This window comes from Cynocephalus volans, chromosome 2, assembly GCF_027409185.1.
Source record: "Cynocephalus volans isolate mCynVol1 chromosome 2, mCynVol1.pri, whole genome shotgun sequence".
Classification (NCBI taxonomy): Eukaryota; Metazoa; Chordata; class Mammalia; order Dermoptera; family Cynocephalidae; genus Cynocephalus; species Cynocephalus volans.
Window position 1 is genome coordinate 115915482 of NC_084461.1, and position 27351 is coordinate 115942832.

General features: G+C 37.3%; 2 protein-coding genes across 2 annotated transcripts in view; both read right to left on the minus strand.

Annotated features, from left to right (window-relative positions):
• The window catches only part of RAPGEF6 (Rap guanine nucleotide exchange factor 6), a 226433-nt gene extending 213912 nt beyond the window's left edge, over positions 1-12521 (minus strand). Inside the window, exon 1 of the mRNA XM_063087303.1 lies at positions 12407-12521. Within this exon, the coding sequence (XP_062943373.1) occupies positions 12407-12475 (69 nt within the window). The 5' untranslated portion in view covers positions 12476-12521. The remainder of the gene's footprint in view (positions 1-12406) is intronic.
• Positions 12522-19165: 6644 nt separating this feature from the next.
• The window catches only part of FNIP1 (folliculin interacting protein 1), a 133308-nt gene continuing 125122 nt past the window's right edge, over positions 19166-27351 (minus strand). The window contains exons 17-18 of the mRNA XM_063087302.1: positions 24458-24573; positions 19166-22271 (exon numbers count right to left, since the gene is read on the minus strand). Of these exons, the coding sequence (XP_062943372.1) occupies positions 22193-22271; positions 24458-24573 (195 nt within the window). The 3' untranslated portion in view covers positions 19166-22192. The remainder of the gene's footprint in view (positions 22272-24457; positions 24574-27351) is intronic.

Sequence of the window (27351 nt, forward strand, 5' to 3'; positions counted from 1 at the left end):
TGTCTGATAACCTGTTAATAGGGAAGAGAAACAAGTACTAAGATATCCAGTAAATCTTAGTCTCTTCAATGCACCTGGTTTGAGGGTCATAAGATGCTAAGCATACACAAAAAAGACAGAAAAGAACATCCCAGAACAAAGGATGGCCAATGATTTCTCTCATATGGTGTGGGTGGTTATGAGATTTTGTTTATATGGGACAGCAAGAAGTTGAATATGTAATGCTGGGCTTCGAAGGGGGTTTGTTGGGGCTTCTGTAACAATTATTTCTGAGTCAGGCTTGACGTACTGCATTATGAGGCTCTTGGTGTGTCCAAGATCAATAAAATCTATCATAGAAAGCCACGAAAAAAAAAAAAAAAGCAGGAAAAGAACAAACTTACAGAGGCAGACTGGAAGTCTTACACAGTTCTTGGCAGTAAAAAAAATTAAATGCTAGATTAGATCAAGGGGGTGCTAATCATTTACACAGAGAGCATTTGCAAGCTGCTCTATAGAACCTGAAAGAGGGAAGTCATGAAGAAGTTGGAAAAACTATCCATCTGGGAAATCATGACATCCCATATCAGTAACATCTGATTCAGCCACAGGTTCTCTAATTGCAACAACAAAATACTGCAGAAATTATCCAGAGATATTACAAATACTGGCTCAGGATTAGGGAATAAAATAACAGGTTCCACCTAGGCAAAAAAAAAAGGGGCGAGGAAGTGATGATGATTCTGTACTTCCTAAAACAGATCTAGCCACAACCTCTCAGCCAGTCAGTTTCGTGAGTGAAGGTGGGCAAGCTGAGGTGGTTGAGACCACCGCCACCCTACAACAAAGCAAGTCTCTTTTCACACCCTTCAAACAAGCCATATCTATAGCATTCATAGACGTATTTTATGTGTTTTCGATTTCATTGTTAAATGAAATATTAAATTCATATTTGCAGCATTGTATGTAAAATAATAATTCTTTTAAACATACATTTCTAATTATGCAGGTTGGAATTTTCATCCCCTTTCTCACTTTACAAAGTTGTTGCCAAGCAGTATGCTGTTCTAGGAAACTCCATCTCCTAATTCTGCTAACTGCCATTCTACGGGTGCTTAGAAAACCAGCCAAAACGTGGAAAACTCAAACTGGGATGCTTGGAGAAATTCTGCATTTTTCTGTTTCTTAATGTCTTAAACTAGTGAATTTCTTATCTATGATATGCTCAATTCATCACACACAGTTTTCAATGAAACATGAATTATCCAAAACCTTCATTAACTAAGATACTCTCCTCATTCTCTTTCTTACCTAGAAATAAGTCCATCCCAGGAATTTTAACAATGAAAAATCTCTCAGGATGGATCCTACAGTCGGTATAGATACAATTCCGTTATAATATACATCATGCAGCTATGGTTCTATAATGAAAACTTATACTGAAGAATCTTCAACAAATCATTTGGAAGGGAGCCTACATTCTACTGGACACTGAATACTTTCACCTGGCTGACCCATCAGCATCTCAAGTGCAATTTATCCAAAACAAAATTCATTATTGGTTCCCTGAATTAAATGAAAGTTCTCACCTTCAATGGTCCTGTCCAGAACTCTATCAATTCTACTTTCCAAATATCTCTATTCACCATCCCAATATATTCCTCCTATAATCCTCTTCACAGTGCTGCCAGAGTTATCTTTCTGAAAGCCAAATCCAAACTCCTTAACAAGGAAAAAGAACATACTCCTTCATGATTGGGATCCTGACTATTCCTCCAGCTTCACCTATTTTACTACTCATTTTTGTCCCAATGTGCCAGCTGCCTATGCAACTAGATGTTCATACCATGCTCATCTTGTGGCCTTGGCATATGCTGTTCCTCTTTCAGGAAATACACTTCCCTTCTTCACCTAAATTTTTATATATTCTAAACTCAAGTCACGGTTCCCTTTTCTAAAACAATTTGAATGGCACCTGCCTACCATTTACTATTCTTCCACAAAAGCCTTCCTACAAACTCCTGAGCATCTGATATTCACAATTACCACAGTACTTACTTAGGCTTTGTTTTAATGGTCTGTGTACTTGTCCATCTCCTCCCCTGATGAAAGAATTCTTTAATCTTTTATCCCTGGCACTTAAAACAGTGCCTAAAAAATATTTACTGCACAAATGTTCATTAGGCTGTCTTCCTAGAAAAAGTATGTGTTCAACTATGCCTGAGAGAATCATTTAGCAAGCCCATAAATAATCCAAACTCCAGAGCAGGCACTTGTGACACTCAAAAACCTACCGTGATGAAGCCTTTTCTTATCAGCTGAATGCTTTTAAGAAGCCAAACATCAGAACAGGCTACCGTCCTCTGAAAACAGAAGTCTAAGTTATAAAACAGAACGATACTAGAAATCACACATCAAGTATACCTATTTTCATTTTACATAAAACTTCAGAATTATAAACTTCCATTAAACTGACACAGACACCTTAAAGTTCTTCATACAGCACAAGCAAGACCAGACTAAACAAAAGGGCATTTATTCAGGAAAATATTAGGCATTTTAGTCTGAGCGTACAGAAACAAAAGTTCAAAGTTTAAAAGGTAGTCTAAAGTTCACTGTTCTGGCAAAGAGAAAGCAAGTTGGGTATTTACTGGACTGAGGAAGTCACTAATGGATCATATGACCTTGAGCAAGACATTTTACCTCCCAGAGTTCCTTTATCTGTATGCACATTTCACTAGCTCTAGACCACACCAGGTGAAGTATTTCTAGGAGTGCCATACCAGGGTATTTCAAAAAGTTCATGAAAGATTCTTATTATGCTTTAATTCTATTTTTCCAACTTTTTGATGTAACCTTATATATGTTCACAAATACCTGCTAAATGGTGCTATTTCCACTATGTAACAAGTGTCCTGACCGATGAGCCCCACTATCTCTGCCATGTGCCAAAACCCTGAGCCCTCCAGCTGCCAAAACTTCAGATTATGGCAAGATAGTGGAGAATGTGTCTCACTTTTGGAGTTACACTCGAAATTAACATCAAACAGGTGCTGCTTATGCCTCCATAACCTAGAGATTTTTAATAAGGTGGTTCATTCTGTTTTTATTTACAGCCAGACCTTGGTTTACTCTAAAGCCAAATGATAAGCACAATGTTGCAGAGCTCGCACCACTCTGGCACTTCCAAAGATGAGTGCCAGAGTCAAGCCAGAGTCACATAGTCAAGCCAGAGTCACATAGTCAAGCTCATCATGCCACGGTGTTTTCTTTCCCTTTGGAGAAGTCTCTGTGAGGGAAGCTCCTCAGTCTCTCACAAACAAAATCGTATAGCATCTAAACTCCCAGATGACCACTGCTTTTTCTCAAGTTGGGAATCTCCAAACCATGGAAAACAAAGTGACCTGTAAAAGATGTTCTCTAATAAAGGCTCCATCCAGAATCTAACATTCCCTTTCTATACAGTTTGGTTTACAAATGCAGTTAAAGGGCCCCAGAAGCATAAATTAGTTCTTTTTCTTTCCAAGGAAGCTTCTGAATGTGCATCTGCTGTGGAAAAGCACAAGAGAATCTTTGTTCTGCCACCTTCAGGGATGTGCACAGTGACTCACTCAAAAATGACTCCAAGTACAATGGTGCTCTTTCGCCAATTCACAAAAAACCTTTACAAGTATACAGTTAAAAACCATTATTCTAAATTCTGAAATAGATTAATGATCACAAGAATATTAAATTTTACATTTTTTCAGTCCTAGCTCTCTATTTAACATTTAGTAACAAAAATAAGCTAGTTTAAAATAAAACAAACTTTCCGACTTTAAACATGCAATTATATTAACACCTAGTTAAGCATAAAATTTTTGCCAGCAAAAGTTTTGCTGTATTCATTGTGAAAAAATGTAAAAAGTTAAAACTGGCATTTATCTATATTTCTCTGTGATATTTCCTGCTCCTGTGTTTTGAAGCCAGGCAGAAAAGGAGTTCCTGTTCCAAGATATGACTAAGTTTCCTCCATGTGGATTGTCTCTCAAGAACTGCCAGGTAAAATACAGTTTGTTTATGGTAAGTGTACTTTATTCATATTTTAATAAAAGAATATTAATAGCAAATTTTGCCAAACCTCATCAGTCTTTTTTATCCCAGCACTTTAAATATTAGACCAATAGAAATCACTACTAGAATAGTAGAGACAGCATTTTTCACATTGCTTTTCTTTTTAAAATCATTTACTCTACATATATTTGGATACCTACTATGTACCAAGTATTGCCTCATGAACATTGGAGGTAAGGATACAGTCATTGTCCTCAAGGAGGTTACAGCCAGAGAGACAAATATGTAAGTAATCATAAAACAGTAATTACTATGGCAGAAGAAGGTGCAAAGTATACTGGGAACACAGAGGAGTGGAAAAGTGAGGAAGGAAGGATGCATAAATCTGCAGATGAGCACGAGAGATGAGATTTCAGTGAGAAATCTGAGTTTGTCTTTCCAGACAGAAGAAACAACAAATTAACACAAGGGTACTTCTAAAAGTTTATGGAAAAATACAAAGAAAAAAGTAATAATACAAATCTTTCCATGAACTTTTTGAAGTACCCTTGTACATATGGCTACCATTTATTGAGTGTTCATTATGAAGGCACTTTGCTAAATACTATTATCTCTTTTAGTCCACATAACAATTCCCAAAAAACTCAGTCTTAGAGAAGTTAGGGTCACTCAGATTGTCAGTACTGGAGCCCAGATTTGTCCAAATGCAAAATTCCAGGGCTGGTAACACTGTACCATACTGTTCCCATCCTATACAAAGCACAGAGACAGAAGGGAATGCGGCACAATGGACAATTCTTCTCACCTCTGTGTGTGAATTACTTGAGGAGTTTTCTATATACGCCAATGCCTACACTCCACTTCAGAAGGTTCTAATTTAAGAAGTGAATGGTGGGCCTAGGTATTCAAAAACACACCCCAGGTTAAGAAACATAATATGTATTAGCCTAGGCTGGCAAGCAGTGTTAGGATATTTAGAAGTAAAGTGTACGTGTTTTAGGATGGGGGATGATAAGGCCAGAGTACCAGGCAAAATACCATGGAACACCCTATTATCTTTTCTCTTTCCATCAGAGCCAAACTCATACACTTGATGAGTCCACTTTCTTGTGTCTTATTCTCTCTTCAATCCACTACAATCAAGCTCTCTTTTAATCAGTCCACTGAAAGCATTCTGACAGAAGCAATCCAAAGAATTTATTAGTTTTCATTTTTCTTGAACTCTCTACAGTATGTGACACAAACAATTACTGATTTTTTTCCAAAATGCCCTCCTATAACAGCACTCTTCTGTTCTCCTCCTACCCCTACAACAATTTCTTTTCATTCCCCCATCCCTTTAATATTAGAGCACCGAAAGGGTCTGTCCTTGGCTCCCTCCTATTCTCACTCTGCATTTTCATCCTGGGCATTCTCACCAATCCCATGACTTCACTTATGACCCATATGGACTCTCAGACCAATTCAGACCTATAGCCTCGTTTGATCTGAAGTTCCAAATACTTACCAAACATCTCTATCTGTAGAGGGTTCTCAAACTCTTTACAAAAGGGAAACCCCCACCTCCCCCATTCTGCTCCTTAATAATACAATTTCATATATATGACATAGTTACCCAAATCACAAATCTAGAAATCATCTAGCTTCTGCTTTGCTCTTGCACCCAGTCCAAGCCTGTTCCCGACAAACAAAAGACAGAAAGGTTATGCCAGACTTGCCCTGGCGCTACTGCAGAGGCTTGAAGGAACATAAGGACAGGATACATCTTCGTCAATGGCAACATTTGGGGCTGAGAGGCAGTTATCCCAAGCGTAGGTCTAAACAGAGTGAGGCAGACAATACAAAAAGGTAGACAAGAGGAAGAGTCAGGATATAAAGGAAAAGCAGTTGAATATCAAGGAAAGCCCTAAGAGAGGACATTCAAAGTTCAGTTCAGAGGAAAAATGCAAAGAACCAAGGTGCTTCAAAGTCCTCTTGGTTGCCAGAAAGAATACACATTACTACACTCAAATGAAGTTCAAAAGCAGGAAGAACAAATCTATGGTGATAGAAGCAGAAAAGTGGTTTCCTTCGGAATAGGGTATTGACTGGGAAGGGGGAAAGGGGACTTTCTGGAGTGCTCATAATATTCTATACTACAGTAATATTCTCTATGTTATGATATACACAGTTAAATATGTTTGGAAAAATTCATCTGGCTATATATGTAGGTTATGCAGACTTTACTGCACGTGCTTTATAGTTAATTTGAAAGTAAAAAAAAAAAAAATCCATCTGGTAGGGGTGCAGACATTCCCTGTTCAATCAGTGACCATGTTTGGCCAATTTAATATCTTGTTTGGCCGATTTAATATCTGTGATCATGTTTGGCCAATTTAGTACCTCCTTAATATCTCACTTTCCCATATGCTGTTGCAACCACTGGTCCAGGACCTTATCTCACACCTGAACTACTTTGTTTCCTATAACCAAAACCATATCTCCTGGTTTCCCTGTTATCTTGGTATAACCATTAATAGTCTTACTTTTCATGTGACCAAAATGTTGTATGTTCACCCTGCCTATCTACCTCCCCCCAACCCCCTGCCATTACATCTTCAAAATGCTCAGTAATTTTTATAAAACTGATTTGTCTCCAGGTCTTAAGACCTCCAATGGCTCTCCTTTACTTATAAGATGGAGTCCAAATCCCTGAAATGATCCAACCCTGCTAGTACATCCAGCTTCATCACTTAACATCAAACACCACGTACAATAATCCTCAAACATCCCATACCCTAGCTCAGTGCTTTGCAACCTTTGTTTTTTCATTATCACCCCCTCTGAAAGAACCTTTTGGACATTTTTTTTCTAACTGCCACTCTACCCCCAATTAAATACTAAGGAACAAGATTTTGTCAGGTAGGGAGAGTTTTGGAAGGCCACAAACCATAGGAATAACTACAATTTTTTCACTCCACCTAAAAACCAATTTTTGCCCCTTTGGGGGTAATATCACTTCCATTGGGAATGTATGCTCTAGACTTACAGATTGGATTCTTGTTGTACAAATGAACCTGGCTTACCACCATCAGCACCTTTGCTCCTGCTACAATCTGCCTGGAAAGACCTCTCTTCTGTATATCATTCAGACATCTACTCATGATTTAAGATCAAATCCAATACTCCTCCAAGAAGCCTTTCCCTTCTCCACCTTGCAGTTCCAAAGCTTTGTCCATACTTTTGTCATTAATAACCTTAACAATTTACTACATTTATGTTTTCATGTCTGTCTTCCAAGTTACTAAAGTATAGGGACCATATCCACTCTTTCCCTACAACTTTGGTTTTTACTATCGTCTCTGACATACCACTATGGGTTGACTGTGTCAACCTAAGTTCTTGGACTGAAAAATGAATACCAATGCAACAGTATTGGGAGGTGGGGCCTAATAAGGGGTGATTAAGTCATGGGAGCTCTGCCCTCATAAATGGATTAATGTCAGTATCACAGGAGTGCATTAGTTACTGTGAAAATAGGTTTGTCATAAAAGCAGGTTCAGCCCCCTCTTGTCCTCTCGCTCTTGCCCTCTCACGCCCTTCCACCATGGGAAGATGCAGCACAAAGGCTCTTGCCAGATGCCAGCACCATCCTACTGGACTTCCCAGCCTCCAAAACTGTGAGCAAAATAAATTTCTGCTCTTTTTAAATTACTCAGACTCAGGTATTCTGTTATAGTAACACAAAACGGACTAAAACATATTATTTGTTAAATGAATGAATAAATTAATGTTATCATCTGGGCAAGGTAATTATATATCTCAGTTTACCTTAACAGCATCTCTTTTAATTCCCCAAAATGGGGCCGGCCCGTGGCTCACTCGGGAGAGTACGGTGCTGATAACACCAAGGCCCCGGGTTCGGATCCCATATACGGATGGCCGGTTCGCTCACTGGCTGAGCGTGGTGCTCACAACACCAAGTCAAGGGTTAAGATCCCCTTACCGGTCATCTTTAAAAATAAATAAATAAATAAAATAATAATAATAATAATAATTCCCCAAAATGATTTGGATGATAACTTATATTGCTAATCTATAGCTTTGGCAGTGAGAAATAATTAAATTCTGAGCAAGACTAGAACATAATCAGATCCAAGTTATTAGGAAGATCACTCCAGCAGCAATACGGCAATCAGTAAAAAGACTCAAGCAAAAATCCACAGGTAGAAACAGTAAAAGCCTGAACTAGAGTAGTACTACTCTACTGGGGAAGAGGCAAAGAGAAAAATTCAGAACCTAAAATCAACAAGGTTTATTTGTCAGCAGGATACAAAGAAAAAGATATCAGGAGAATCAATGGTAAAAAATACAAATTTCTGGAGATAGCAAGTAGGCCATCCACTAACAGAATATTGAGGGAGAATAATGATGGCTTCAATTTAGGCCAAGTGGTTGAAGAACGTGGAGGACAATTTGGTGGTTAGATATATGAATCTGAAGAACATAAAAGGGGGTAAGTTGGAATATATATAGTCCTACAAGGTGTCAGTCTATAAAAATTAACTGAAACCAAGTTGCTGCATAAGACCACCCAAAATATATAAAGTCAGCAGTTCTAATGAACAGAAGGTATTATCTTTTTCATACTTGAGTACTTTGCAAAATATACTTCCAAATTTTCATTTTTTAACATATTTATTTTCATTTCACACGTGCGAAGCATGGCGTTAAGCACAGAGAAGGAAATAAATCATAAGAGAAATATGAGTATAAGGAGCTCACTCTAAAGTAAAAAAAGAAGGGCTACCGAGAAAGAATGTTGTTGAATATGGACGGAGTTGAGAAACAGCTAAGTTCAAGGTCTCAATTTTGACTGTGGCTCCTTTAAGTAATTTTTTGGTATAAGAACTCAAAATTAGTACATTAACAGCTTTTGTTGTTTTAGAGCACTTAACTTCCTATAGAATAATATAAGTCTCTAATTTTCCTAAGAAAATATTTGCAAAGTGGAAAAGGAAATCAGAAAACTAGCTCATGAAAGACAATGTGCTACGGAAGCTGGATTTATAAAGCAGAAGAAAAGTAAAAACTGTGTTAGAAAGGTCTAAATGGCACACTTTAAACCATGTGTCTGTACTCAGTGTCTGGCTCACTAGAATTATGACTGAGTTGATAGTATCACCTAAAGACAACAGATGGTTCAAATAAAGGAACCATTAATTTTGCCACAGAAACACACACAGTTTTTTCTCATTAATTATATGATGCAAACATCTGATTACAAAGTTATAAGACACTGATTCTTATCTATTTGTATATTTTTATAGTGCTTTATACTTAGTAGGTATTCAAGGAAAAATAAGCTGACTAAATTAAGCTGAATAAATAAATTTTATACCCTTCTATTATACACTTTATTAACTTGGATTCCATGACACTACCACTTTCTCTTGGTTTTTCTCCTACTGTACTGTTCGCTCCCACTCACTCTCCTTAGAAGAAGTGCTGGTTTCTGTTCTTCTTCCCCAAACTTATAGTGATCGAGTGTCCCAGGACATTCACTGTATTTGGTCCTCTTCTATTCTCTATGTACACTCACTACCCTTGATAATTTCATCCAGTCTCATGACTGTAAATAACTGCTATAAGCTGATAACTGTAAAATTTCTATCTCCAGGACAGCCTTCTCTTAGAAATATAAATTTGTATATGAAAATCCTTTCTCAACATTTCTAACACACATTTCAAACTTGACATGTTCAAAACTGAATTTCTGATCTTCCCCCACAAAACCTACTCCTCCTGCAGCTTTCCCTGTCTCTTTGATGGCAACTCAAACTCCCTTTGATAACTCTAACACTCCAGTTATTTAGGCCAAACACCTTAAAATCATGCTTGATTTTTTCTTTTCCTCAAAGTCCACATCTAAACTATTAGCAAATCCTGTTGGCTTACTTTTCAGAGTATTTTCACAATTTAACTACTCACCACCTCCATTACTCTCACTTTAGTCTGAGTTATCATCTCTTACATGATTTAATGTGACAGCATCTAACTTCCTGCTTCTACCCTTGCTCTCTATCTATAGTCTATTCTCAACACAGCAGCCAGGGGACTCTTTAAAAAGTTAAGCAGAATAATGTCACTCCTCTGATTCAAAACCTTAAAGTGCCCCCGCCCCTTCACTCAAAATAAAAGTAAAAAAATTTACAATGATTTAGAAAGTTCTACATGATATGCCCTATCCTATGCCACCATTACTTCCTTTCTGACTTTATATCTTACTCTCACCCTAGTTCATTCCAGTCACTCAGAACTCCTTACTATTCCCCAAAATGCACCCAGACATGCTCTCATCATAGGGCCTTTGAGATGACTGGTTCCCTCTGCTTGGAAAGCTCTTTCCCCATATATCTCCATAGCTAATTCCATCACATGCATCAAGTCTTTGATGAAAAGTCATCTTCTCAATCAGGACAACATGGACCACCTTATTTAAACTGTAACTCAGCCCTTGCCCCTTGCTTCCAATCCCTCTCCTTTTTTTTTTTTTTTTTTAATAGCAATTACTAGCTAACATATTATGTAAGTTAACTTACTTGTTTATTATGTTTATTATCTGCCTTCTCCCCTCCTCACTCCATTAGAATGTTAAGTACCACTAGGGCAGGCCTGTATTGTTCAGTGATACATCCTAGTGCACAGAGTAGTGCCTTGAACTGGTAGGCTCTCAATAAATACTTACTGAATCAATATATTTATAGCAGACCTTTAGGAGTTCACTAAAAGAATAAGGATCTTCTGAAAACAGAAATGAACTTGTGAGAATTTCATTAAATTTTTTTGTCACAAATAAATCATCACTAGGATTCAGGTTACCATTTTCTTATTGACAAATTCTACACTTACAGAAGCAATGACAGTGAGTCAAGCAGGTAACGTGTTATGCTGCTATATGTGAGAAGTCTTCTGTGTACTGTGGGCATTCGTTTAGCATTCCCTTGAACAATGCTGCTGTTCCAGTAAAACAAGATAAAGTACTTAACACAGCACACACTGCCCAACATAATTTTACGGGCAGTTTAGAAAATTTCCTGAGGCTCAAAAATAGGTAATTTCAAAATAGGTAATTCTGCCATTAAAGAGAAGTAGGATTTTCCTATTAAAATGTGAATCTAGCATAAGGAATGTTTAAAAGTAAAACCTACATTGTACACTGTATGCTTTATATGACATTTTCTAATGATATAAAAACTAAGGGAGAATTTAAAGTGAACGCTTTCAGTTAGCTCACACTGACTTCAAGAATCACAGGGAAATTAAGACACAGGGAATTATAAATGCAAGGTCTCAAAAAGAGGACTATAGAAAGTGACGGAATTTGACTCGTTCCCATGCAAAGATCAGGACCTCCAATAACAAAGTTTGACCTATCACATCTCCAGTTATGGCTTGAATAATGTCATGAACTAAAAGGTCAGCCCAAAATTAGAGATTTACTATGCAAAACACTACAAATCTAAAAAAATCAAAAGTGACTTAGGAAAAATTAACCAAAGCATTTCATTTTATTTACTGCAACCATAAATAAGTCAATCCAACATACTATTCACAATGCTGCTGGTTTTTGTTTTTTGCTTTAGGGAATATACCACTTATTATAGAAACTTCTCCAAATCAAGGAAAACTTTCCAAAAAAATCTAAGCACTCTACAGGAATATGCAAGACTAACAGGTTTTAGTTATGTGCCTGAAAACTAGCCTTCAGATCAAATGAAAACCTTTTAAGTTGATGCCTTAACTGTTTTGGATCCAAGCACAAAATATTGTAAAATTTCCCACTGACAGTCTGAAAAAGTACCTACAAGATGATCTTTAAATACATGCATCGTCTACCACAGAATTCATCACATAACTGGATGCAAACTTTTAAACCTACTTTGAAAACTTTTTCAATTTTTAGGCAATTGTACAAAATTTCAGGGACCTTTAAAGAGAAGTTATCTCTTAATTACATGGCTATTACAGTTCACTTACAATTTCTACCCCGTTTTTCACAGTCGACCTTAACGTACTGGCAATCTCACTCTGAGACCCACATTTTACCCAACTCAGAAAATACGATTTAGAAATGGTGCTTTCTTATCTAAAATAGAAGGAAGTCCAGGACAAGGACAGATAGGTGTGCGGGGAAGACGGAATCACCGGCAGGAAAGGCTGTCGCCATCCCGCACGCGACTAGGGCCCGCTTCAGGGCCGGCGGACGCAGAGAATAGACAGCCGGCAGCAGGTGCGAGGCTCTGGGAAGGGGACAGGAGCCACGGGTTTCGGACCTACAGGAGGATACCGTCCGTTGCATTGCGGGACGCGCCCCGGGGTCGACCGGCCTTACCTCGGGGGTCCGCTCAGGCGGCTTCTTCTTCAGCGCCTGCCTAGCGCCGGGGTCCACGGGTGAGTTCATGGCCGCGGCCCCCGTGCTCCCCAGTCTGCCCTTAACAGCCCACGCGACAACCCATTCACCCTAGGTAGAGAGTGCGCACAACTGCCCTCAGCAGGAAGGGAACTCCACACAATCGCTGGGTCCCACCTCAAGCAAACTACCCTTCGCAGCGCCCGCCCAGGGCCTCAGCCCACGCGCGACTGGCCAAAGAGAAGCCCGCGCGGGGGCGGGGGGCGAGTGCGCATGCGCAGCGCGCGCGCGCACGCTAACGAGCGCCCAAGGGAGTGACTCCGCGGTGACGTAAGAACTGAGGCGGTGCTGTTAGTCCTTTTCCAGTCCTCCTTCGTGAGGTTTAGAGACACGTCGCGAGACCTCACTTAAACCCGTCACGGGATCCGCCCCAGAGTTCTGGCTTCGGCCTTCCGGTGGAGGAGCCGGAAAGTTGCTATGAGGGCCTGAGCAGAAATAGCATGTTGGGACAGAACCATGCGGAAGGCGTTCTTGGTGGAGGGAACTGTTCGTACCCAAATCCGCAAGGCCAGGGCGTGGCCAAGTCCGGGTCCGAGCTCCCCCTCCGCAACTCTAACGCTCCTCTTTGGGAGAACGTGTGGAAGTCAAAGCCGCCATTCAGCAAAGAAGGAAGTCCACGCACACCCTTCCGTGCCTCTCTTTCAATAAAACGAAGTCTCATATGAAAGCTGTCCACAGAGAAGAGCTTGTTCTGGTCAAGACTGACGTCCTGTGATCAGCAAAGTTTCGCAGCACTGAGCAAGGGTGGGCAGCACGGTCCCTGCTGGCAAATCGGTTACCGCTGGTTCGCAAAACTAATCCTGGACTGCGTTCACAAAACCAATTCCCAAGACAGGCAAGCAGTAAGCCAGCCAGCTAGCCAGCCTAACCTCCTCCCATCCCTCCCTCAGGCAGCTGGGATTAGAGTTGCTTGGACTCAAGAGTGACCGCTTTCGCACTACTTTTTACATCCTCGTCTGTTTCCCAATTTCCATTTACTTAGCGGTCCCTTGTAGGAAAAATAGACCATTCTTCGGAGCGGTCAGAAAGCTGCAGAGGCTGTTTCGACAGTAAGGTCACTGACAGAATTCCAGAATCAGCAGTTCTAGCACAAGTCCTTTACACCCTTCTCATTTGTGCACAGGTGGGCCGCACTAGTCACAGTTCCTCACTTTGGCGCCACCGTGGGCTTGTCTTTTCCACTGGATTTTAAGCTCCTTGATGGCTGTGAGCACAAGTGCCTCTCAGTGTTTCTCACAAGAACTAAAAAACTCAAAGTGCTTTATGATTATGACGTGCTTTTCAAATAATGACTGATTCACAGTAATTTTTTAATGTCATGGTAAAGATTGAAATGATATTTTAGAGTAATAAAAGGGAAAGGAGAGTTCAGGCTACAACATTTATCGTTTCTGGGACCTGGTAATGATGGCTGACGGCTCATGTTAACAAGGGTCATGTTTTCCGTTGGTGCTGTGCTTGCCCAAACTTGAAGTTTACAACATACTATTACCACATTTCTTTTTTAAATATAGGGCAAAAACCTTACCAGGGAAGTTGTGGCTTAGCCATTCTATAAAGTAATTGTGGAAAGATCACAAGGCCTTGCAGACAACCCATTTTCCTCATCAGTTTTGTGTGTGTATAAACATAACCTCTCAAAGGTCTCTCCCAGCTCCAGATCACAAAAGTCATCTCCATTCTTCAAGGATCAGTTTACAGAATCACATCGGTATTTTTTTTAAAAAAGAAAAGGAACTAAAGCATGATCATCATGAACTTAGACTTTAGGGGCAAACAGACCTGAATTTGTGTCTTTAATTCTAGTTACATGATTTGGTGAAATTATTTAATGTCTCTGCACTCCAGTTTCCTTATCTGTAAAACGGGAATAGTAAAGGATCTACCAATTTAGAATTCTCTTAAGTTTACATGAGATAATTCACGTTAAGCATTAAGTATGTTTCTTGCACAGTCCAAGCACTCTTAATTATTTTTATTACTTTACCTCTGGGAAGTGATTTCTCTAAAACAAGTTTGAGTTTGAAGAATTGGATAGGTTTTTTTTTTTAACATCAACTTTTTTCATTTATAACTATACAGAAACACATTTAAGTACTTATGAAGATATGCAGCAAGAGGAACACTCACAAACTGCCAGTTAAGTTTCAATTGGGAAACCACTTTGGAAAAAAAAATGTATCTAGCAAAGCTGAAACTTAACATACTCCATAACAGCAAGCACACTCTCTTTGATATATGTCCTAAAGAATGCTAATGTACAACAGAAAAGATGAACAAAAAAGTTCTTTGTTTGTAGTAGCCAAAAACCATTAATAACCTAAATACCCATCAATAAGAGAATGAGTAAATTGTGGTATATTCATCTAGTGGAATACACGGATGAATCTCCAACATAATGCTGAGAGGAAAAAAAGCAAAACGCAAAATACAGAGTATAGTTACACAGAAAGCATGCAAACACAAGCAAACTAAACTATATCAGTTAGAGATGCACATACAGAGCTAAAACTATAAAGAGAAAGCAAAGAAATAACATTCACAAAAGTCAAGTTGGGGTTCCAGTTCAAGATGGCTAACTAGAGGCACCCAGATCTCCCCTCTGACACTAAGTACAAAACAACAGATAGATAATCATACATTGAATAGAGTGTCTAGGAGAAAACATCAAAATTCAGCAAAACAGTGAATTAGACCCCCTGAGGCTCAGAAACTCAGTATGGCAGCATAAAGAGACAAGTAAAGTGCCCAACTGGAATCAGCTCAGGGCCAGGAGAGACTTACTATAGGGAAAAGGTAAGCCCCCAAATCCCCAACATTCTACGCTCCCACCATGGACGCCTGCAATTCTAGCTACAAGAGAACCACATAGCACATGCAGTCTGTGAGCGCGGTGTAGGTAGCTACTTGTAGCTCACACCACCACATTATTCCAGAAAGGGAATTCATGCTGAGCTCCCCATCCCCTGGGGCCCAGCTGCTGCTGCACATCACCATTTTGACGTTAGAGACACCAGAATGCAACCAGTCAGGGCCTTCTGCCACCAGCAGTTGCCCTATTCTCTTCAGTTGAGTGCCTGCCTGCTTTGGCTCCAGCGAATCCACCAAGAACCACTCATTCCTGCTTTGGAGCTGCAGAGCTCCCCAGCTGTCTCTTGGGGGTGCGAGGTCCCGCTCATGACCCCAGCGACTTCAACAGGACCACCCACTCCAGCTAAGGAGCTTTAGAGCACCCCACCATCTCTTGGGGGCACAGGGTACTGCCCATAACCCCAGCAACCTCACCTAGAGTCACCCACTTCAGCTGAGGAGATGCAGAGCACTTCAGCATCTCTCTTGGAAGTCTGGGGTCCTGGCCACAGCCCCAGCAATCCCTCCCAGGATCATCCATTCAAGCTAAGGAGCTGCCGAGTACCCCAGTGCCTCTTGCAGGAGCCTAAGATCCCAACTGCAGCCCCAGCTAACTCTCCAGGGTGATGGTTACATGACTGCATATTTATCCACTTTTCTGTATACAGTATTTCACAAGAAAATAAAGTGTACAAAAATAATTTATTTTATTAGGTTTTAACATAAGACAGCAATAGTAAAAACAGTATATTAATATCCATGGTGATTATCCTCTAAATTTCAGCACATTTAAAAAATCTATCTTGTCTTTTACCATCTTGTATTATGCTGTTGTATACTAAAAAAAAGTGTGAGGAGACAGTGAAAGCTTTAATAGCTATTTTCAGAGAAAAGGCAACCTCCAGGACAGGATTCAACATTAACATGTATCTGAAAGGATGGGGCTAGCTGGCTGGTTGGTTCAGTTGGTTACAGTGTCACCTTGTAACACCAAAGTCAAGGGCTCAGTTCCCTGTACAGGCCAGCCACCAAAGGAAAACAAACAAAAAACCTTACATCTGAAAGGAAAAAATAATGGGCCCAATGCAAGCAATTGGCAGTGGGGGGACTGGTACAGGGATCCAAACCTATGACGTTGTTACCAGCACCATGCTCTCCCAAGTGAGCTAACTGGCCAGCCCCAAGCAATTTATTAAATTGTGGGAAAATAAAAACATGGTTATATCTTTTTGAAAACTGGCTTAATTTCTTACCTCATTTTTCTTCATTATACTTACTACCACCTGACAATAAATTTATGCATATGTAATTTTTTTTCAGTCTATCTCTTCCACCAGAGGGAAATATGTAATTTCCGTAAGAACAGAAGTATGTTTGTGTTATTTACTGGCATACCCCTGGCACCCAAACCTAATACCTAACAAGTTGTTTAATAAATATTTGCTGAATGAACAAATGAAACTAAGGACTAATTTAGAGAGTGTTTTGCTGTAGAAAGGTAGGCACTTGATTGCTCTCCAATGGCAAAGAAAAATATCTGGCTAGATACCTGTTGCATTTTATACAAAACTGAATGTTCACGAAGCAGACAATCATATGGCCATCTTCCCAGAATAACTGCAAACCAACAAAAATGTCGGTGTAAAGTGCTCTGGTTTTAATAGCAGCTGGAATGAGGTAAGGAATTAAGATTTGGAGTATGCTGTAGACTGAGTCACTACTAGTGGAAAAAATAAGAGCATTTTCTGTACCAAATCGAGGTCAGTTTTTCCCATTGAATCAAATCTCGGGGTGGGGTGTAGGAATTCATATTTTTCTAAAGCCACCCAGGTGTTTCTAATATGCAATCAGGTTTGAGAACCACTCTAAACTCAGGTCTGGACTAGGCTTGCCCATTTTAACTCCAGCTGTGAAGAATATTCAGTTGTGAATGCTGGACCAAATGTATCCCACGAGAGTAGTACCACAAATTTCTAGAGATAATAACAATACCTTCCTTGTATTTACACAACATTTCATCAAGTTTTGTTCCTCCCCCTTAACGCAATTTAGGGAAAAAAAATCTGTCTCTATCAATAATCTGAATTTGAGCACTGAGGTAAATATGAAGGCATGTTTTTGGACTATCCTTGTGAAGATGGTCACTTGAAAAGGAAGGAACCTCAAATCTCTTCAACTTAATTTTCTCCTTATACTAAATACAGGTTTATCTTCAGAAGGTCTAATCAGACAGTGCTAACCCAGACAGAGCTGCCTGCAATCTGATGAAGGGATCAGTCTAGGTTCATATGTTCACCAGAAGGAAAGTCCCTTTTAAAGAAAGATGATATGGGGACCTCGTCTCCTGGTTCCTAGGGGTGAGGGGGAACTCTGATCTGAGCACATGCTTTAAGACCACAAGCCCCACAAAAGTTCTCTTGACAAATAAGTTAGGAATTTCGCATATTCTTTAAAAATCTCTTTTTGACTGCTTGCATTTTTATTTATTTTTATTTTTTAGGGAAGTCTCAATCTTAAATCTAGAGCAAGCATGGCCAAGCCCACAGTCTGCACTGAGCAAGTATAAAAAACACTACACCCCCACTATTTCTCCCTCTTCTATCTACCTAAGCCCTTCCCACTGAGTTACAATTACCCAGCCCCCATTGCCCTTCAGCTCAGGTTTGTTCTCACTTGCAACCCTGCCCCTACCTTCCACATTGGCAAAGACCAATGAAGAAATTCCGGATATCTTTACATCTGTCACCACATACTAGTTGGGAAACCACTGTGGTCTGAAAGACAAGATGGATCATATAGGAAAGACTGTGTGACTTCAGATAATCATATTACATTCTCTGTACCTCAGTTTCTCATTAGCAAAATCACTCCTCCATGCTTCCTAGAAATGTTGCAAGATTTCTCTAATTATATATGTAGGAACAGTACATAGAAACACAGGTACCAATTATAAACCTCTAAAATATCTGATGATTGCTTCCCAAATACTTGATACTTCCTTCTCTGCTTTAAAACAGCACACTTATTCTCTTTACTTAAATGTTAAGAGTGTCAGATGTAATATATGAAAACAGGTACTCCTAAAAGTCCCTGGTCTAGTCCTGCCTCCAGGCATAACTCTGCCCAAATCAACCTACCCTGAGGAAGGTAGATTGCCAACAAGTCTACTCAGAGTTGAAGCAGTGCTGCAGAGCAAGCACTAAAGATTGTTGGAAGACCTGAACTCCCTACAATACAGATGAACAGAACAGATTTGCTCAGAGTCACATGCAAATCTATGAACAAACCAGGATTAGAACCCAAACCAATTGACCAATTTTTTGTTTAACTGTAAGGTCTATAATAATTTGTATTGGATACAATGTTCTTAACAGCTTTACATAGCTTCCTCTAGGTTTTAGTTGATTGGGTTCAGTTTGCTTTCATAAAAGCATTTAAAGAAATTTTCAGTTTGTCATTGTGAGGATTAGGTCAGGTGTAAGAATATACCAGTATATTTTTGTTACTATGTTTTTATTCATAAGAACATATGTTAAAAATTCCCCCAACAATAGGCAAGGACCACAGTGGTAAGGTTTGACAGATTACCTGGTAAGAGTAGCAGCCAAAAATTTATTAAGCATTTGCAGTATTTCAGCATTGAGCTAAATTCTTTATTTCACTTGATTCTCACAACCACCTCATGAACTAGTTTTTACTAAGCTACCAATATGTAAAGGTCACATGCCTAGAAGTGTCAAACTTGAGACAAGAATCCAGATGGTCTGACACCAGAGTCCCTAATGTTCCATATACCTTATTAATATAGGAAAGAAAGACTAACACCATCCATCAAATTGACATGTGTATTTATTGCACAAATTTCCCCTTGAACTGGGAGGTTATTATAATACAGGTGTACATTTGAGAAATGTATACAGAACAAGGAACAATTATGTACATTTTACATATCCACCAGCTAAATAACTTAGAGAAAGCAGAACATTCTCATGAGACATCTATCAAGAGTAGGCATTATGTAAAATCTGTTTGGTTTTTTTTTATTGATCATCCTCAGTGTACGCCAACTGCAACAAAATGAAATCTGTGCTAGTATGTTTACTGCACTTAATATTTTCAAACTCAAAATTAAGACTTATTAATAAAAGCCAGGAGTACTTTAAATCAAACCAATTAGTTTATATACAAGGAAAAATTAGTTTTAATTCTATAATGTAAAAGATCCCTTTTTCATTTCCTGTTGTAACAAACAGGGTTTTTTTGATATGTATCACATATCTGTCTGTACCATAAGAAGTTGAAAACATTATTTCAAACAGGCCATAACTCTCTTCCCACTCATCACAATGACCACACTTTAAAGAAGTTCATTTATACTTTAAAAGTATACTTTATACTTTTAAAGTTCATACTTTAAAGCTCTTTCGTTGGGCTTTGTGTAAGGAAAGAATGACTATGATGAAGCTAACAGAAATTACAAAAGGGTTAATAATAATAAAACTCAGGAATCCTATAAGGATTAATGATTCTTTAAGAAACTATACACCTTTTCTACCCCAGCAAAGCTTAGTTCTAAGAATAACAAAAGTATAAGCCATCCCCTTATTGAGACTAGAATTCCTAACTGGTAATTTATTAGACATTTCCAATAGGACTGAGAATAGTCTGATGATTAAGAAAACACCAGAGACAGACATTAATTACCTGCTACATATGATTCTGAGCTACTATCAAAAAGTAATGTACGGGGCCGGCCCGTGGCTCACTCGGGAGAGTGCGGTGCTAATAACACCAAGGCCCCGGGTTCGGATCCCATATACGGATGGCCGGTTCGCTCACTGGGTGAGCGTGGTGATGACCACACCAAGTCAAGGGTTAAGATCCCCTTACCGGTCATCTTTTAAAAAAAAAAAAAAAAAAAAAGAAAAAAAAGTAATGTACAATGACCCACATCTGAACTTTTCTATATTCTGAATTCTGCCAAGGAGATTGACTCATAGAATTACAAAACTAGACAACAGAAGAATTCTGTTAATGAATGGAGTAAGAAAATTAAGCCAAAGAAAATATACCCATAAACACTCTTCGGCAGCAAGTCATCCATGGGAAAATCAGGTACTAACTGAGACTAGCTAAGAAAGCACAGGTCAAACTGATTGTAGGCACACCAATTTCAGGTTTATAAGCCATTAAAACATCCATTTTCTCTTTGTCTAGTTGGAGATCTCTTGAATACACAAAGAGCAAGGCAAAATGTGACCCAATACTATAAATTCAAGCTTAGAGACTAAACAAACCACAGAAAATTTCTGTTAATAATTAAAAATTTAATCAGCAAGAATAGATGTGTTATATAGCAAATGTATCTAATAACTGAATAAGCAAGTGGTTTTCTTTTTTTAGTTAATCAATTAATTATGATGAAAACAGTCAATGAAAGCAGAACCAATTTTACTTCTAGCAGTAAAAGTACCTTACATCAGATAAGCAAAGAATAAACTGTAATGTAGTATTCAAGTAAACTGAGGTAGTACAGCGTATTGAAAACTTTATCTACCCATCTTTCTATTTACATTACTTACAAGAGTTTGGTTCCATATTAGCCTTTCTTACAAGCAACACTCTACAGTATATACAAAGACAAGAACAATTAAAAAGTGGAAATCTTTGAAAAAAAATCAGCTTTTGGAAGGGAAGGGCTCTTAGAGAAAAGAACAATTTTAAGATTTTTGAGTTCTATTAGTGTAAATTGAATATTATTAAGCACAGAAACAAATATTTGGCTCCTATGGGTTTAAGAAAAGCTGATTCCAAAAACCAGGGCCTCGGCTACCTGAGCACTTTTAAAGAAAATAGTATTATTTTTTCCAATGCTTTGGTGCAATTTTCAATCCTATTTTTCATTTATTAAATTAGTGAATAGGTAAATATTAATATTTATAAGAATTAGCTCATACTTATAAACAAATGGTATAAAGTAGTATTCTTATTTGGGGAATCTACATTCCTCAGCCTTAAAAAAAGATTAACTTTACTTGTATTTTAGAGTGCATGAAACAGAAAAATCACTAGAAAGTAACATTTTGACATTACATACAGTTAATACTAGTTGAAAATATTTTTTAAAAAGGTATGTTTACCAATCTTGTATTCCTACTTCTGCTTTTTTAAAAAAGATACATATGTACACTTGGTTGGTTAACAACACACATTTACTCATTATTTTGAGTCTGTTACAATGAACAGACTGTTTAAAATACAAGGGGATTTCAAAAAATTCATGGAGAAATTTGTATTATCTTTCAATTCCATTTTTCTATGAACTTTTTGAAGTCCCCTCATACTTTGAGAAATAACCAGAAATTAGCTGTTTTGAATTGCAAAACAAAATAACAAATAATCAAGGTTATATAGGTCTCTCTGTACCGTAGAAATAAACAATTAAAAACAAATGAAATGACTATTTCTTGGCCATTTAATCATGAGACATCTGTTGCTATTTATGAGTGTGACAACATCATAGTGATCACATGAAATTCCTTGATATTATTCATTTTGTAAAAATTTCTAAGTGACAATTTGGCTTTTTCAAATGTCCCCCCCCCCCCAATTTTGTATGCAGCTTTAGTTTCACATGATTAAAAATCTACCACTACCCAAAAGTCCAGTCAAAAAGAAAAAGCCATCCATCGTAGACAGACTATGTAATGCAATTAATTCAGGATATACCAGTGACTGACTCATTCAGATAGAAATCTAACAGGGAAAAAAACAATTCCATAAATGTATGTTGTATCTGCTTCCTCGGTTTCTACTAAACTTTTCACCGAAGTTAATTTGTCACAACCTTTACGCATGTTAAAGCAGTATTTGAGCAACATAGGGAGAGTGAGTGCTTGCTACAGCAGCCAGTAGAGGAAGATCGCTGGATTCAATCCTGGAATAAAAAAAAAAAATAATCTCAGTTAAGGCTTTCTGTACCCTGGACATGAATCCTACAGGCAATGGCCTCTACCAGTAACATCACTACACCTGAGCAGTTAAGGATCTAGGCCACTGTGGCCAAAAGAAAAGGGGTAAGAGAGTTGAAGATAATGAAAGTCAAGTTCTCAGTAAGTAAAACTGAGAACCATGGATTTTAAAAAAAGTAAGCCTCTGAAACTCAAAGGTAACAAAGTCACTGATACAGGATAGCATCTCACTGACCTGCTGATTGACCATACATTTATTTGGTCAGGCACAATGTTTAAAAAACACAATCTAGTATAATAATAGAATAATAGTGTACACCCAGATTGTTTTGGATAAGAATGTTTCTGTAACATGATGCACTATAAAAAACAAAAAACAAAAAACAACAATAACAACAGCAGCAAAAACATACTGGAAGAAATGTTGAAACTTCTTAAAAATACATCCTACCATTAATAATTTATAGAAAAATAAAAATGGCCAATAAACATAGAAAAATTTACTCAGACTCACTCAGAGTAGAAAAATTTGAATAAAATTAGATGCCATTTTTCAGCCAGTAGCTTGGCAAAGATTAAAAAGTTGGTTAATAGCCAATAGTGAGAAAAGTGTGCTTCTCACTGTTTGTGGGAATTTATACTGGTAATTTCTGGATAGCATTCAGTATTATCTATCAAAGTTTACAAAAAAATTAACATACATGTCCTATAACCAAAAATTCTACTTCAAGTAATTTATCCTACAAATGTCAAAGATTTATATTCATTCCTGCATTGGTTTATAATAGCGAAAAACTTAAAATAATCTAAATTCCAAAATACAGTGGAATGCTGTACAGCCACTAAAAACAATAAAATAGATCAGTATGTTCTTACATGAACAAACATTCAAGGGAAGTTGCACAATGACATATAGAGTATAAATTGATTTATATTTTTATATTATACATTTAACAATTTTATAAGAATAAACAATCTATTAATAGTTGGAAGCTGATGTAAAGTTATGACAACTTACTTTTCATTTTATGCCAAAATGCATGGTGAACTTTGGTTATATGCACATTATTTTAAAAACTAGTTTAAATTTTTTTTAAAATAAAGGCATTCAACACAAACACACACTCATTCTCTCTCTCTCTTCACTCCCCAGAAAAACAAGATTATATCCTATTACTGATTTCCCAAATACTGGAGAACCATTCTCTCTGTACTACTCAAATCAAAAGCCTCAATGCAGTATCATGGTATATAAATAGGATCTGGAGTCAGAAAGATATGGACTCATTCAAATCCCTACTCAGTTCTAGAATCATCTTTTTCCATCTGGATGATACTGCCTACACACTGCAGGATAACTATAAGAATTAAGGGGTTTCCCACACTGGGGCTATGGAAAAAAAAAAATAATAATAATAAAAAAAGAAGGAGTAACACTAATAAATTTAATTTGGTTTCTGACATACAGTAGGTTCTCAGTGATGTTGGCTCCTTTTCCCTTCATAAAAGCTGAATTAGATAAAAGTTTTAGTTGTTTTAATTTCTTCAACTAGCCTTTAAAAAAATGACCTGTGAATCATTTTACACATCCACACACACAAAAAGTGGCCACAGAACGTAGGAACAGTGACCACAGAACATAATGAAATAGGACTATCCTATGCCCCCTACCAACTCCCTGTTTCTTCCTCAGTTAGCATTTTAGGTAAGTGTTTGCTTCTAAGGAATAACTAGAGGAGGCAAACATAATATATAGATAATGGGGAAGGAAAAATAAAATGGAGATAATGTACTACACTCTACAGAGGCTGTTCAATCTGCTCATTTGGAAGGCAGAGAAGATGCTTGGAATAATGAGTCTACAACATATTTAATAAAGAAAGAACACATTTTTCCTAAGACAAAGATTTAAATTTTCGTTCATTCCGATTATATTCTCAACATACTCTATGTAATAGCACAAGGAACAATGCCTTTCAGATCAGTGGATGACAGAGAATCTGCTTTTACATGGTATAAAGCAACCTAAATGATAAGTGTCCAGCTTCTAACAAAAGACCCTTAAAAGGAAAAAGGGCAATTCTGAAGAATACTCCTTGCCTAAAGACAGAGCAATGAGAAAGCAAAACCAGAAAAGAAACCATGAACATACCCCAGAACCACTCCCAGCTCCTTGACATGAACACGCATCTGCCCCCTAAGGTATTCAGACAGCATTTTGCTTTTGAAGTAAAGCTCCTGCAACCGGTCTTCAAGATGCATTACACACTGCAGTTAGGAAGGAAGCAAGAACCAGGTCAGAAAATAGTTTCCAACTCCAAGTGATGGCAAATTCCAAAGCATCATGTTTTTGACTATTCTATTCAGTTATTCCAACATGGACTAAAATTTGGAGCACATTTTTAAAGTATATAGCTTTAGCTAAAAAGGAGTGTAAAACTTTCTAGCCCATATCAAAGATTAGCTTCTGTAGTGTTTTTTTTATAATTGCAATAAAATATGCATAACATAAAATTTACCATTATAACCGGTTTTTAAAATTTATTTTAAATATTATTAGCATATTCATTATTTATAGCCATTTTTAAGTGTATAATTCAGTGACATTCATTACATTCAAAATGTTATGCAACGAACACCACAATCCATTTCCAAAATGTTTAAAAATATGTTTTCATTTCAAATTTGATAAATGTAACATTTTTATAAATTGATATATATATTTGCATTGGAAAGGCTGTATTCACTTGTGGAGAGTAAAAACCAGCTTGCCATATTCCACAGAGAATGCTCTGTAGTCCTTACTATAAGAGAGATGTTTCTAAACTGGAACATTACAAATTAAAACAAATACATTTGGTTTATTGTCAATTAATTTGCTCAATTTACTAAAATAGGTTATTTTTTTCATGTGACTTGATGCTATATATGTTTGAGGAAAAAATACGAGTTTCAAGTTTTAAAATACTAAATACTTTCCAATGAAAATCAGCTATTAAAACCTCCTAATAAAACTCATTTTATTATTGGAAAAACACAACCAAATGGACTTCAGTGAAGGAAAAATTAGTAACTACAGAATATATGGATATATAAAATATTATTACCATTTACCATATTAACCATTTTAAATTATATAATTCATTGGCATTAAGTGTATTCACAATGTTGTACAACCATCACCACTATCCACTTCCAGAATTTTTTCATCATCCCAAACAGAAACTCTGTATCCATTAAACAATAACTCCTCATTCCCTCTTTCTCCCCAGCCCATTATTCTACTTTCTGTCCTTATCAATTTACATATTTGAGGTATCTCATATAAGTGGACTCATACAATATTTGTCTTTCTGTGTCTGGCTTATTTGACTTAGCATAATGTTTGTGAAGTCCATCCATATTGTAGCATGTATCAGAATTTCATTTCTTTTTCTGGCTTAATAAATACTGCATTGTGTGTATTATGCCTCATTTTGTTTATCCATTCATTTGCTGATGGACACTTAGGTTATTTCTAACTTTTGGCTATTGTGAATAATGCTGCTATGAACATTAGGATACTATTATCTGTTTAAGTCCCTGCTTTCCATTCTTTTGTGCATAATGTAGAAGTGGAATTGCTAGATTATATGGTAATACTATGTTAAACTTTTTGAGGAACTGTAAACTATCTTCCACAGCACCTACACCATTTTACATTCCCACCAGCAATGCACAAGGGTTCCAATTTCTCCCCACTGGCCAATACTTAGTATTTGTTATTGGTTTTCTGACCATAGTCATCATTATGGCTGTGAAGCAGCGTCTCATGGTGGTTTTATTTGCATTTCCCTAATGACTAATGATGTTGAAATATTTCAGGTGCTTACTAGCCATTTGTATATTTTTCTTTGGTGAAATGCCTATTCAAGTCCTTTGCCCATTTTTTAATTTATTTGCCTTTTTGTTGTTGAGCTGTAGGAGTGCTTTATATACTCTGGATATCAATCCCTTTTCAGATACATGATTTGCAAATATTTTCTCCCATTCTGTGGGTTATCTTTTCACTCTGTGGATAGCTGATAAAAGTTTTTATTTAATGATGTTGAATTTTTCTATTTTTTACTATTGTTACCAATGCCTTTGGTGTCAAAATTCAAGAAATCACTGCCATATCCAGTCATGAAGATTATCTCCTGTTTTCTTATAAAATTTTCATAGTTTTAGTTAAGTTTAGATCTTTGATCCATTTTGAGTTCATTTCTGTATAAGGCATAAAGGACTCAACTTCATTTTTTGGCATTCTTTGGCATGTGACATTCAGTTTTCCTAGCATCTTCTGTTAAAAAGACTCCTTTCCTTATCGAATGGTCTTGGCACCCTTATCAAAAATCAATTAACCTTATATGTGAGGGTTTATTTTATGGCTCACCATTCCATTCCAGTAGTCTATATGCCTGTCCCTATGCTAGTATCACAACGTTTTAATTTTGGTAGCTTTGTCGTAAGTTTTGAAATTGGGAATTGTCCCCCAACTTTGTTCTTTTTCAGGAATGTTTTGGCTCTTTGGGGATCCCTTGAAATTCCAAATGAATTTTAAGATAGGTTTTCCAATTTCTGCAAAAAAACGTCAATGGGATTTTGATAGGGATTACATTGAATCTGTAGCTTGCTTTGGGATTTTAACAATATTAACTCTTCTAATCCATGAACATGGATGTGCTTTCATTTATTTTAGATCTTTCTTTAATTTCTTTCAGCAATGTTTTGTAGTTTTCAGTGTACAAGACTTTTGCCTCTTTGGTTAAATTTATTTGTATGTAATTTATTCTTGATGTTATTTTAAGAACTGTTTTCTTAATTTCCTTTTGAGATTGTTCATTGCTAGTGTATAAGAATGCAACTTATTTTTGCATGCTGCATATCCTGCAAATTTGCTTAATTTATTTGGTCTACCAGTTTTTTTGTGGAATCTTTACATTTTCTACATATAAAATCATGTCATCTGCACACAGACATAATTTTACTTCTTCCTTTCTAATTTTGAAATCTTTTGCTTCTTTT